Here is a 12791-nt window from a genome sequence, read left to right as displayed (position 1 = left end):
GGGTCAGCTCACACGCTTAAGTAAGAACACCCAACACAAACAAGCAGAGACTCCGGCTACCAACAAACAATGTCTATTCTTAAGCCAGCAGCATTGGAATTCCCATTGTTTAATTGCCCTATGGTATTGGATGACTCCAAGTTGCAGGAAGTGGGGGGATTCTGCTGTACTTCCTGTATGGGACAGGAAGCTAAACCAGTCGCAAGGCCATTCCCCCCTCCCCCCACTAAACGATGGAACAAAAGCGCCTTCACACAAACAAAATCAAGAGGGCTCAAAAGGAAATCCGTCACCTGTGCACTGAGCGTTGGGCAGTGGCAGCGTACTCCTGCTATTACTGGCCTGTCGACAATGCCCTTATTGAGTGGCAATGTCAAAACATGTCAATCACATGGGCCAATGGGAGGGACTTAGGAGGATGATACCCTATTGATGCTAAGGCTTAACTGGGGATATGTACTATTGGATAAAAATCACAAACTTTGGCCATTGAGCTGCGATGGGCTATATGTGCCTGTGTAGGATTTTTATATTAAATATTGAAACTAGAACAGCTATCTGATGGATGCTTTCATCATGCATGAGAGGACATGCTTTCAAAGACTGTCAAGATCTTTTTCATAGGTTTTCAGATGTAATTTGCAACACTAGGCTAGCTATAGGCCTACTCCTGATCACAGGATAAGACATTCTTGGCAGTGGCTTGCTATGAAAAGACTACATTCTTTCGGACATAGCTATTTCCTGAGGAAGAAACATCTCAAAATCCTAAAATTATTTTGAAAATGTAATATTATATTTGCATAATATGTATATTATTTTCAAAACCTCTAGAATACTCTAATCATCTTTCCTAAATTGTCACTTCCAAATTGATTGGAATAACAGTGTCTCACAGATGGGCTGACTTGGCAGGTACTGTAGGCTAGATCACGTGTTTATTATTTACTAAACAACAAAGTGCCATTGAAAAGTAGGAATACATTTGTTCCTCTTTTTTTACAAAAAGCAGGGGAAACAAACAAAATCAGTAACAGGAGAGAACTATATTCGCTATGGATCACACAGATACTCCTAAAGCCTGGCTTTAAAAAGCTAAGCCGATCAATAAACAAATGGTGGCTCTGATTCCACTGGAATCTCTATTTGTAAACTGTTGTTGAGATAAAGTTATTTTGTTGAGAGAGAAACTTCTGTTGAGAATGAGTTCAATGCATTCAATACCGCACAAACCAGGCAACAATAACTCAGCCAATATTGGCTACAACTACGGTATTACTAACTTTATTTATTCCAATTGATAGCAATAGTGATAATTAAATTAACACTAAATGCATTATCAGATATTGCACACTATCGATGTTTACCATAGATAGGCCTACATTACATGTATAATATAAAAATAAAAGCCTTACCTGCAAGGTTGCCAAGAGTTGCGAAAAATACTAACAGTCTTGTAAACACCTGTTCCGTCATTTTAAATGTTAGGTCACCAAAACACACCATGTAAACAAATTCTTATTGCATCGTTCACCTATCTGGTGCATATTATTTCACTTGAGGACGTTCGTTTCCTTTCAACTTTTACGCACGAACCAAATTTGAATTTCAGGGATTTCTTCTCAAGATTTAATAAGATTTTTCAGATATTTCAATGTTTGTTTCGTTTGCCATTCCGTCACACAATGATTACTGCTTTATCTAGATCCAACAGAGCGCCAACGCAATTAGGAACAGTCCCTAGTGACTATGATGCGAACAGAATTGAGGTAGGCGAAGTGGCAACAAGACACCGCCTAAAAAAAGCGACACTCCCACGTTTTAACTCCCTGGCTGGAAATTACTTTAATCGCATGAGGGGTTTATGCCACCGTTTTATCACCAACACCTGCTAAGCATTACAAACATTGAGATAGATGCCAAGGAATAAAAAGAACTGCCACTGCATACATAGGCTACACAGGATATATTGTGGTCTACTTTGAACATAAATTGTTTCCTGAAACGCAATAATAAGATCATTTGCACCTGGGGCACTTTAAAGCCTACCTTATTCGTTTACATTCATTTACATTTTCCCTTATTTGAAGTGCCAATTTGAGGTTATCAATTCTGGTAGCCTACACCAATATTGATCCTCATAAGCTATACTGGTTGCCTATTTGTTTGGTTTCCTGCATTCTTGGAATGTTTATATATATATATATATATATATATATATATATATATATATATATATATATATATATATATATATATATTTAACTAGGCAAGTCAGTTAAGAACAAATTCTTATTTACCTACCAAACAGCAAAATGCCTCCTCCAGGGACGGGGGCTGGGATTAAAAATAAAAAATAAAATACTAATATAGGACAAAACACACATCACGACAAGAGACACCACAACACTACATAAAGAGAGACCTAAGACAACAACATAGCATGGCAGCAACACAACATGACAACAACATGGTAGCAACACAACATGGCAGCAGCACAACATGGTAGCAGCACAAAACATGGTACAAACATTATTGTGCACAGACAACAGCACAAAGGGCAAGAAGGTAGACAACACTAGATTATTTGAAGCAGCCACAACTGTCAGTAAGTGTCCATGATTGAGTCTTCGAATGAAGAGATGGACATAAAACTGTCCAGTTTGAGTGTTTTTTAATACAACCAGCCATGTGGACTGGTCTTCAATTTCCATGTTTTTCGTTAAAACAATTTGTAGCAGCAGTTCTGTCAACACTACATGGAGAGGCAGGAAATGTGGAGGCTCCCATGTTTCTAAACAATAGATGTAAATTATATGATCTCATCTCTCATGAACTGATGAGATTTTACAGTTCTTGCAGTCATGTCATATGTCATGGTTTAACATTGCATTATTTCATCTAAACTGAAAAGATGTTGCACAACAAGGAATTGGAAATGCAAGGAATTGTTTTGTAGAGAGAAGCAATCTCAATAATATAATAATCTGCTAATATCAACAGCCTTCTTTTTCAACTGATTAAAATTACTTATGGAGAGGTTTGACTTGCTCTAGCCTACAGATTCATGCAGAGTAGCCCTAACGAGTAACATATACATTCTGATGTTTTCTTTTAGTGTTTAGAGTTTTAATTGAGACACATTTTAATTGAGACAAAATGGATACATCTCTCTTTTCCATCCTGCAACAAATCCACTCGGATGTCATCACCTAGTGATACATTACAGCAGAAACAACAAGGAGGTCCGGCTAGAGTATAGCTGTGAGGAGAAAAGAAAAACAACTTCAGGAGCTAATAGTTACTTATCCCAATTACCCAAGATCCCCTGTGCAAACAGGGCTCCCAGAGGGAGATAAGAGAGAGGGAGAAAGGGGGAGAACTACCACTGGTAGTTAATTCCCTCCCAAAAAACATATAAATAAAGTGTTGTTTAGTGAACCTGCCATTGTGTTGGTCTAAAAAGGCCCAGTCGAGGTGACGGACGCTTATATTGATCCAACAACTCGGCCTCGATGGCCTTGGCATTGGCCAGATTTCAGCCAGTAACAAACGGTTTAGAGAGGCTGAAGGAAGATGACTTGCCCTAAACATAGTGCATGGAAATGATGGTGGTTAAAGATGTGCTGAGGGATGACTTTAAAATGGACCTCTTTTCATTATATAAAGTCTCAAAAGGTCAAGGAGGTGTTGGAATGGGTAAGAGGGATGAATGGAATGAGAAAAGGAATGTGTTATAAAACAGGGACTTAATGCTAAAAGCTTTTGAAGTGTTTATTTTAATTTTAAATAAGCTAGAAAGATATATACTTGCAACAGTGGCGGTCTGTGCTAATTAAGATGAGGACGATTATTTTTGTTATGAGCATGGCCTTATTTCTATTACAGCATATTGGATGACTGTCATTCATATTCCATTCACAGAGCTCAATGTTACATAAATAGGTTTAGGCTACTACATGATACTCATGAGGTTGCTACAACCTAGCCTATGAATTAAAGTTTACAATGTAGATGCACAGATCGAGTGAAAAATTTGACAGACAGCGACACATTCAATACCGCCTTGCACACTCCTGCCTGCATCTAGCTGATCTAGGGTGTAATCATTAGTCAAACAGCTGCAAATGAGAGTTTCTATTGGACAAATTCAGATATGTTTATCCCCGTTTCGTTCCGTTTGCTTCCGTTTAAGAAAAGTTTTTCAACAGAATCTGCGGAATGAATACACCCCTGATAACACGCAAACACAGTTCACTTTCATGGTAGCCACATACAAACAGCATGAATATTTGGCTCGTTGTATAATTCCTTCTCACATCTACGCACTCTTCTCTTCTCACGTTTACCCTTCGCTTGTGGACTTCAGTGCACAACACATCAGCTGTCTGTGACCAGACGAAAAAACCTTTCCAAGCTAAACCTTCATATCATAACCGCTAATCGCTACATCGTTGTTACAATATTAGCTAACAACGTTAGTAAAATCATTGTCAACAGAGCTACTAGAACTAACACGTTAGTAAACCCACTACAATCATGCAGTACAGTGTACAGTCAGCAAGCAGGTTAGCAGTTACACCGGCGGACCCTGGTGGCAATAAATTAATCAAACCAAAAGCTTACCTTGACTTGGAAGAGTTCCAGTGTTGGATAGACACAGCCAGCTAGTGAAAAGTGAAAAAAATACAACGAAATATAGCTAGCTCTCGCTCTCTCTCTATCTTGCTTCTCCTTCATTTTTAAATAAATAAACGTGTTCAAAACGGTTAAACTATTGTCTTTCTCTCTCTTTGAGTCAACTACTCACTTCATTTTATGCACTGTAGTGCTGGCTAGCTGTAGCTGATGCTTTCAGTACTATATTCATTCTCTGATCCTTTGATTGGGTGGACAACATGTCAGTTCATGCTGCAAGAGCTCTGATAGGTTGGAGGACTTCCTCCTTAAGTTGTCATTATTACTGTGTAAGTCTATGGAAAGGGGGGGGAGAACCATGAGCCTCCTAGGTTTTGTATTGAAGTCAATGTACCCAGAGGATGACGGAAAATAGTTGTCCTCCTGCTACACCATGGTGCTACCCTACAGAGTGCTGTTGAGGCTGCAGTAGACATTCATTGCAAAATAGTGTGGTTTAATCATTTATTTGGTGACATATATTCTTTAATGTTTCACTATTTTTCTGAAATTCACTGAGGAGGATGGTCCTCCCCTCCCTCCTCTGAGGAGCCTCCACTGACTTGCAATCTCGTTTGAAGCACCACTACACAAATGTATCTTAAAACAGAAGCAATCCAGTGCTACATCATTTTTATAGTTACACACTGAAAACCAGGTCAAAGATCACAAAAATAAATTCCATTGAGGGTAGATTATTGTTTAATCAAAGGTACACTGAAAATCCCAATGTGCTGTCATTACTCAAAACCTTTGTGGAAACCCATTGCGCTACCATATTAGAGTACAGTTACTTGAAGTGGTTTTGTAGGGGGTCCAGATTTGAGTTATATCAGCTTAAACATTTTGAGTAAGTCAAGAAAGGTTTGAAGTACATTGATCTTTAAGCTCATTGTTAATTAAATGCAAAACGTATTAGTGGCCACAATTGTTCCTTAAAACAAGTTGAAAGAAGAACGACATTCCAAACTTTTTGGCTGCAGTTTGAGGTTTTCAACAATATTGATGCAAATACAGCAACATGAGTCAACTCCGGTGAATCTGACCCAAGTCATCTCATACTGGTTTTCCATCAATCGTCCAATACATTTTTCAGTGTTTTCCATCTTAAAGATGTCACGCATTGGTCCTCACACTGGGACACATGCGGAGCGCAAAGTTTCTCATAACAGCTTGGGGCAGGCATAGCGGTCTCACGCTACGATGAAATAATACACTTAACATGCAAATTACATCCTTAAATAATTGATATATAACTGATAATTTTTCATATGTATTTAACTTTTCATTAGTAATTGGATACAAAATATGTATGCAAATGACCTAAATTAATTAGACCTTTGTTTGCAAACTTGATGTCTTTCAGTACTATTATTTAATACATCAATAGATTATAAAATATCAAATACATGACCTAATCAGTAACGCATTATAAATTAAGACACCTAATTGCAGTAATGCATTATTCATTAATTATGTAGCATAACTCCACAACTTCTATCCTGCAATGAACTGCTCCAAAGATTGATATAGCGGAAAATGGAGAACTGTCTGGGATAATAGCATCAGCACTCCACATCTCTATTGAACTCATCAAGCCTTATTTGCTATGGTACAGGTTTCCCTCAAAATATGTTTGAGGGCGGTCAGGGGGAAAGAAGGGGGGTGCTTACCTTTTCTCCGGTGTGGCCTGTCCCTGTGAGGCCGATGCTGCCGGTGCTCCAATCGATGACAGTCATGCTCCTTGACCGGTGTCTTTGACCCCTCAGCCAATCCCGGTTCAGGTATACAGGTGCATTGGCACTGACACTGGCGTGACCCTTCCGCCCAGGTATAGAGCCAGGTCGCCCAGAGCAGCCACCTGCCAACCTGCATTGTCTAACCTCCGGGTCTTCCCTATCTGGATGACACAGCTCTACACTGAAGCTCCTAGCCTAAGGCACCATCCCTTACCCTGGTAGACTTTGAGCCCAAACAGGCACAACTCAACTAGTCTCTCCTCCTGACAACTCTTGGACCTCCCTGCGTTAAATTATTTGGAGATTGTTATAAAGAATGTTTTTTCTTTATATTCCTTGCACCCCAGCTTTTGTGATGCCCTTCCTCCCTCTTTCTTTTTTGCCTCTCTCTCCTTTCCCTCTCACTCTCACCCTCCTCTTTCTCTGTGCTTCTTTTTTCTTTAGGGGGTAAAAGAAGTTGGGGGGGAAACAATGATTGAAAAACAAGTTTCAGGCCCCATGCTGGGAGAGGAGCGCAGAGAAGGGGACCAAAGGGGTCCTGTCTTCTCCAACAACATCTGTGTCATTCGTTCTGCACGGAGCGGAGGGACAGAAAACAAGGCCTGGAGGGGGAGGAGGAAGGGAAGTGAGTTTGGGGCGGGGTGGGGGGGTGGGGGGGGATACAAAGAAGCGCAACATGTAACAATTTCAAAGATTTTACTGAGTTATAAAGAAATCAGTCAATTGAAATAAATAAATTAGGCCCTATTCTATGGATTTCACATGACTGGGAATACAGATATGCATCTGTTGGTCACAGATACCTTAAAGAAAAGGTGGGGTCGTGGATCAGAAAACCAGTCAGTATCTGGTGTGACCACCATTTGCCTCATGCAGCGTGACACATCTCATTTGCATTGAGTTGATCAGGCTGTTGATTGTGGCCTGTGGAAAGTTGCTGGATATTGGCGGGAACTGGAACACGCCGTTGTACACGTCAATCCAGAGCAACCCAAACTTGCTCAATGGGTGCCATGTCTGGTGAGTATGCAGGCCATGGAAGAATTGAGAAATGTTCAGCTTCCAGGAATTGTGTACAGATCCTTACGACATGGGGCCGTGCATTATCATGCTGAAGCATGAGGTGATGGCGGCAGATGAATGGCACCACAATGGGCCTCAGGTTCTCGTCACGGTATTTCTGTGCATTCAAATTGCCATCGATAAAATACAATTGTGTTCGTTGTCCATAGCGTATGCCTGCCCATACCATAACCCCACCGCCACCATGGGGCACTCTGTTCACAACGCTGACATCAGCAAACTGCTCACCCACACAATGCCATACACGTGGTCTGCAGTTGTGAGGCTGGTTGGACGTACTGCCAAATTCTCTAAAACAACGTTAGAGGCGGCTTATGGTAGAGAAATTAATATTCAATTATCTGGCAACAGCTCTGGTGGACATTCCTGCAGTCAGCATGCCAATTGCACACTCTCTCAAAACTTGAGACACCTGTGGCATTGTGGTGTGTGATAAAACTGCACATTTAAAGTAGCCTTTTATTGTACCCAGCACAAGGTGCACCTGTGTAATGATCATGCTGTTTAACCAGCTTCTTCATATGCCACACCTGCCAGGTGGATGGATTATCTTGGCAAAGGAGAAATGCTCACTAACAGGGATATAAACAAATGTGTGCACAACATTTTAGAGAAATAAGCTTTTTGTGCATATGGAAGATTTCTGGGATCTTTTATTTCAGCTCATGAAACATGGCACCAACACTTTACATGTTGTGTTTATATTTTTGTTCAGTGTAGATCTGTTCCATTAATCAAGTGTCTACCAGCTGACTGATCAAGTCCAGCACAATACCACTTTCTCCACTCCATCAAAGGAATTTGATATGCATTGCTCCTCCACACCTATTGGTTTGTGTTCTGAGATTATTTCTTCAAGGGTGCCTCACTAAAGTAGGCAGGCAGTATCTGTTACTGTGTGCCCCCCTTTCTTGCCCATAGTGCTTTAGACCGAATACTAGAGAGGGAGTGTTTCCAAACAAGTCTGACCCTCTCTGATAACTCTAAATGCATCAATGCCAAGAAAGGGTAAGCCTTTGTTGGAGGATATTCAAGCTTTTCCGACAAGGAATATTACAATATGCCACAAAAAGCCAAATGAAAGATGGAACAAAACTAGACATCAAGGCTGGAGCATTCTCATTTGTTGAGGTGGAGATAATTCATTTTCACCGGTGACAATTTCAATTTTCGGAGCTCATGTATCAATTATCTGGCCGCAAGACAGCCAGTTCCCTTTGATGAGGAATACGTAAAAGGGAAAATGGGCCACAAAGGTTTTTTTTCCCCCCTCTCTGTCTTCCTTTAACAAGGCAACTCCAACCCCCATTGCCTACCCCCCACTAGTGCAACTAGCCAGGCAAATTTGTAGCTGCCTGCTCGCACAGTATGAGCCCTCATACATCATCTTGGCTCAGCGATTACAATCAGACAAAAGTTTTTTACAACGACCTTGTCGAAACGTTCTAGTCCGATGTTTTACTATTCAGTCCAGCTGGTTGGAGACTAGAGAGGCCTTGGGGGAAAATAGGTAACAGAGGTACCGTGCTGGGCTAACACATCAGACCTGATCTTGGGTTTTATCCCAACAACCTCGACTGATTTTGACTTTGTGCCCTGTAACCGCTAATGGACAATGACAGACTTGACTTTGATGAACTAAAAGTCACTATGACTGGTCTCTTTTACTGTATGCATCTCTTCCAGCAGTGAGCATTACACATTATAGCACATAGCTAGCCAAAATGCAAACCTCATAAAACCACCCTGCATCCCACTGCTGGCTTGCCTCTGAAGCTAAGCACGGTTGGTCCTGGTCGGTCCCTGGATAGGAGACCAGATGCTACTGGAAGTGGTGTTGGAGGGCCAGTAGGAGGCACTCTTTCCTCTGGTCTAAAAAAAAAGATCCCAATGCCCCAGGGCAGTGACATTGCCCTGTGTACAGTCGTGGTTAAAGGTTTTGAGAATGGCACAAATACTAATTTTCACAAAGTCTGCTGTCTCAGTTTTGATGATGGCAATTTGCATATACTCCAGAATGAACTTAATGAACTTAATCCCAAAAAAAAACATTTCCAGGCGCTAGGACCGTCTCCTAAAGTTGATTCAGCTGCTGGATCGGGGCACCACCAGTGCAGAGCTTGCTCAGGAATGGCAGCAGGCAGGTGTTAGTGCATCTGCACACACAGTGAGGCGAAGACTTTTGGAGGATGGCCTGGTGTCAAGAAGGGCAGCAAAGAAGCCACTTCTCTCCAGGAAAAACACCAGGGACAGATAGATATTCTGCAAAAGGTACTGGGATTGGACTGCTGAGGACTGGGGTAAAGTCATTATCTCTGATGAATCCCCTTTCCGATTGTTTGGGGCATCCGGAAAACACCTTGTCCGGAGAAGACAAGGTGAGCGCTACCATCAGTCCTGTGTCATGCCAACAGTAAAGCATCCTGAGACCATTCATGTGTGGGGTTGCTTCTCAGCCAAGGGAGTGGGCTCACTCACAATTTTGCCTAAGAACACAGCCATGAATAAAGAATGGTACCAACACATCCTCCGAGAGCAACTTCTCCCAACCATCCAAGAACAGTTTGGTGACGACCAATGCCTTTTCCAGCATGATGGAGCACCTTGCCAACAGGCAAAAGTGATAACTAAGTGGCTCGGGGAACAACATTTACATTTACGTCATTTAGCAGACGCTCTTATCCAGAGCGACTTACAAATTGGTGCATTCACCTTATAGCCAGTGGGATAACCACTTTACAATGTTGGGGTGGGGTAAGGGGGGGGTAGAAGGATTACTTTATCCTATCCCAGGTATTCCTTAAAGAGGTGGGGTTTCAAGTGTCTCCGGAAGGTGGTGAGTGACTCCGCTGTCCTGGCGTCGTGAGGGAAAACATCAACATTTTGGGTCCATAGCCAGGAAACTCCCCAGACCTTAATCCCATTGAGAACTTGTGGTCGATCCTCAAGAGGCGGGTGGACAAGCAAAAACCCACAAATTCTGACAAACTCCAAGCATTGCTTATGCAAGAATGGGCTGCCATCATTCAGGATGTGGCCCAGAAGTTAATTGACAGCATGCCAGGGCGGATTGCAGAGATCTTGAAAAAGAAGGGTCAACACTGCAAATATTGAATCTTTGCATAAACTTAATGTAATTGTCAATAAAAGCCTTTGACACTTATGGAATGCTTGTAATTATACTTCAGTATACCATAGTAACATCTGACAAAAATATCTCATAACACTGAAGCAGCAAACTTTGTGAAGACCAATACTTGTGTCATTCTCAAAACTTTTGACCACGACTGTATTGTCGTCTTTCGGATGGGATGTTAAAATGGATGTCCTGACTCTCTGTGGTCACTAAAGATCCCATGGCACATCATAGGAGTAGGGGTGTTAACCCTGGTGTCCTGGCTAAATTCCCAATCTGGCCCTCATACCATCATGGCCACCTAATCATCCCCAGCTTCCAATTGGCTCATTCATCCCCTCTCCTCCCCTCTGTAACTATCCCCAGGTCATTTCTGTAAATGAGAATGTGTTCTCAGTCAACTTACTGGGTAAAATACAAATCCGATTTTAATATCTGGTCGGCTACAACATCTCCACAGTGCGATTTCAGCTCCAAAGTCAAATTTTTGAGTTGAATGAGCTATCACTATTCTATTTCATGAGCATTTCGGTGCTAAGTCAATAGTACAAACACCTCTTGCATCATTAGCCATTTCTACAACATATTAATTGAGCATGTGATACTATTTCAATGAAAATCACTCTTTGATTCTGATTGATACAAAGAGCAAGACCAACAGATATGTCCTGTGACTGTCCTCCCTGTGTATGAATTAAACGGTCCACCACACACCCATTTGATCCTATGTATCAAAATATATTTTCTTTGGACCGCAGTGACCACCCACCACAGACAACCCATCTCTATCTTCATCATTTTGACCACAATCTTTCTAAAGCCTGACACCGTAGCCTCTTCCCCAGGAGGTGGCCCATGTTCGGACATCTCTCCCCCACAGGGGGCCACCCTTCACCTTGCGATGGAGCGTCGGGTCCGAGCTGCCGGGGGGCCATTGGAGAGCACTCTGACCTCTAAATTGGGCCTTCATCTTCCCCCCAGGAGGAGCGGATTTGGGGTAATCCCCTCCTGAGAAAGGGGTAAGAGGCAGAGGCGATGCCTGGTCCTGGGACTCGAGATCTGTCCCTGGGTGTGTGGGGCACTGACAGCACCCTCTGGCCTTGTACAAAGGGGGTAATGGAGCGAGACCAGGGCGGCAGTGAGAAAATCCACACTCCTCGGCCCCAAAAATAAATCGGCTGTTACCGGGGCAACTCAGCACCAAGCTAATTTCTACCCCCCCCAAAAAAAACTTTTCCCAGCTCTGGTGAAGCAGCCAGTCAAGCCAGGGTAGTGATGGGACTCGCTGGAGGTTTGAATGTTCCCAGAGTTCCACTTGTTGGGCAGGGAATCCTAATTCAAATTCAGGCTCAGAGGGATTTAGAAGCAGCTCACCCATTTTTTTCCATTCCCCTGTATAAGCCCTCATCAAAAAATGTCTTACTTTTTGAAACCTATAACAAATTGGCAATGGAGGCCTGCTGAAAACTTGCCAGCCGAGTGGATCCAAGATCCATCGTCAATACCGCAACTGCTAAACCATGGGCTCTTGTCTCCTGTCGAACAGCATGGATGGGATGCTCTAACATTGGGTCAGGATGTTGGAGTACTGATAGAGGGTCTTCAGGGTTAGCTTGAGTGAGAGCAGAAAGGCTTGGTGAAACTGGCCATATTGCACAAGGAAGGGAGAGGGTGGGGGTGTGAAAGGCAGGAGTTCTGCTTGAGTGGATCTCAATACAGGATCTAGTGAGGAGGAGCACCCTCCCCTTCCCCTCCTTTTAACCCTCCCCTGCTTCAAAACCAAGCACCCACTCCCACATCCTGGGCTTTGCACACACCTCTTCGCCCCCACATCTCTCTCGATTTTTTCTCTCTCTCCAGTCTCCCCCATCTCTTTGTATGTCCAGCTGGCTGCTACACAAAGGCTCTGGATCTAGGTTCCAAATGAATCTCAAACCCCCAGATGCTTTGTTCTGCCCATTTTCCCACTCCCTAGAGGGAGTTTGGTAACAAAATTGAAAATGAAGAAGGGATAAAGCAAAAAGAAAGAGTGAGTAAGAGTCGTAAATGCACTTGGATCGGCTGGAGCAAAGAACGTTGGGCTTGGGTCTTGCACAGGCCTTGGAACTGTCAGATTTGGAGCCTGAGGCATCTGAAAGATGCGGTGGCGGTAATCG

The 12791-nt window shown here is 42.6% G+C and overlaps 1 protein-coding gene across 2 annotated transcripts in view; it reads right to left on the bottom strand.

The window, feature by feature from the left end:
* The window catches only part of LOC121579311 (roundabout homolog 1), a 51609-nt gene extending 44835 nt beyond the window's left edge, over window positions 1-6774 (bottom strand). The window contains exon 1 of one of the 2 annotated variants that reach the window (XM_041893795.1): window positions 6351-6774. In XM_041893795.1, the coding sequence (XP_041749729.1) occupies window positions 6351-6552 (202 nt within the window). In that variant the 5' untranslated portion in view covers window positions 6553-6774. Of the gene's footprint in view, window positions 1-1415; window positions 1739-6350 lie in introns of those variants that run through there. The other variant, XM_041893796.1, reaches the window with a different exon arrangement.
* Between the last annotated feature and the right edge of the window lie 6017 nt (window positions 6775-12791).

This window comes from Coregonus clupeaformis, chromosome 13 (assembly GCF_020615455.1).
Source record: "Coregonus clupeaformis isolate EN_2021a chromosome 13, ASM2061545v1, whole genome shotgun sequence".
Classification (NCBI taxonomy): Eukaryota; Metazoa; Chordata; class Actinopteri; order Salmoniformes; family Salmonidae; genus Coregonus; species Coregonus clupeaformis.
The sequence above is the reverse complement of the archived record's forward strand: the minus strand, read 5'-3'. Positions and strand labels throughout refer to the sequence as shown.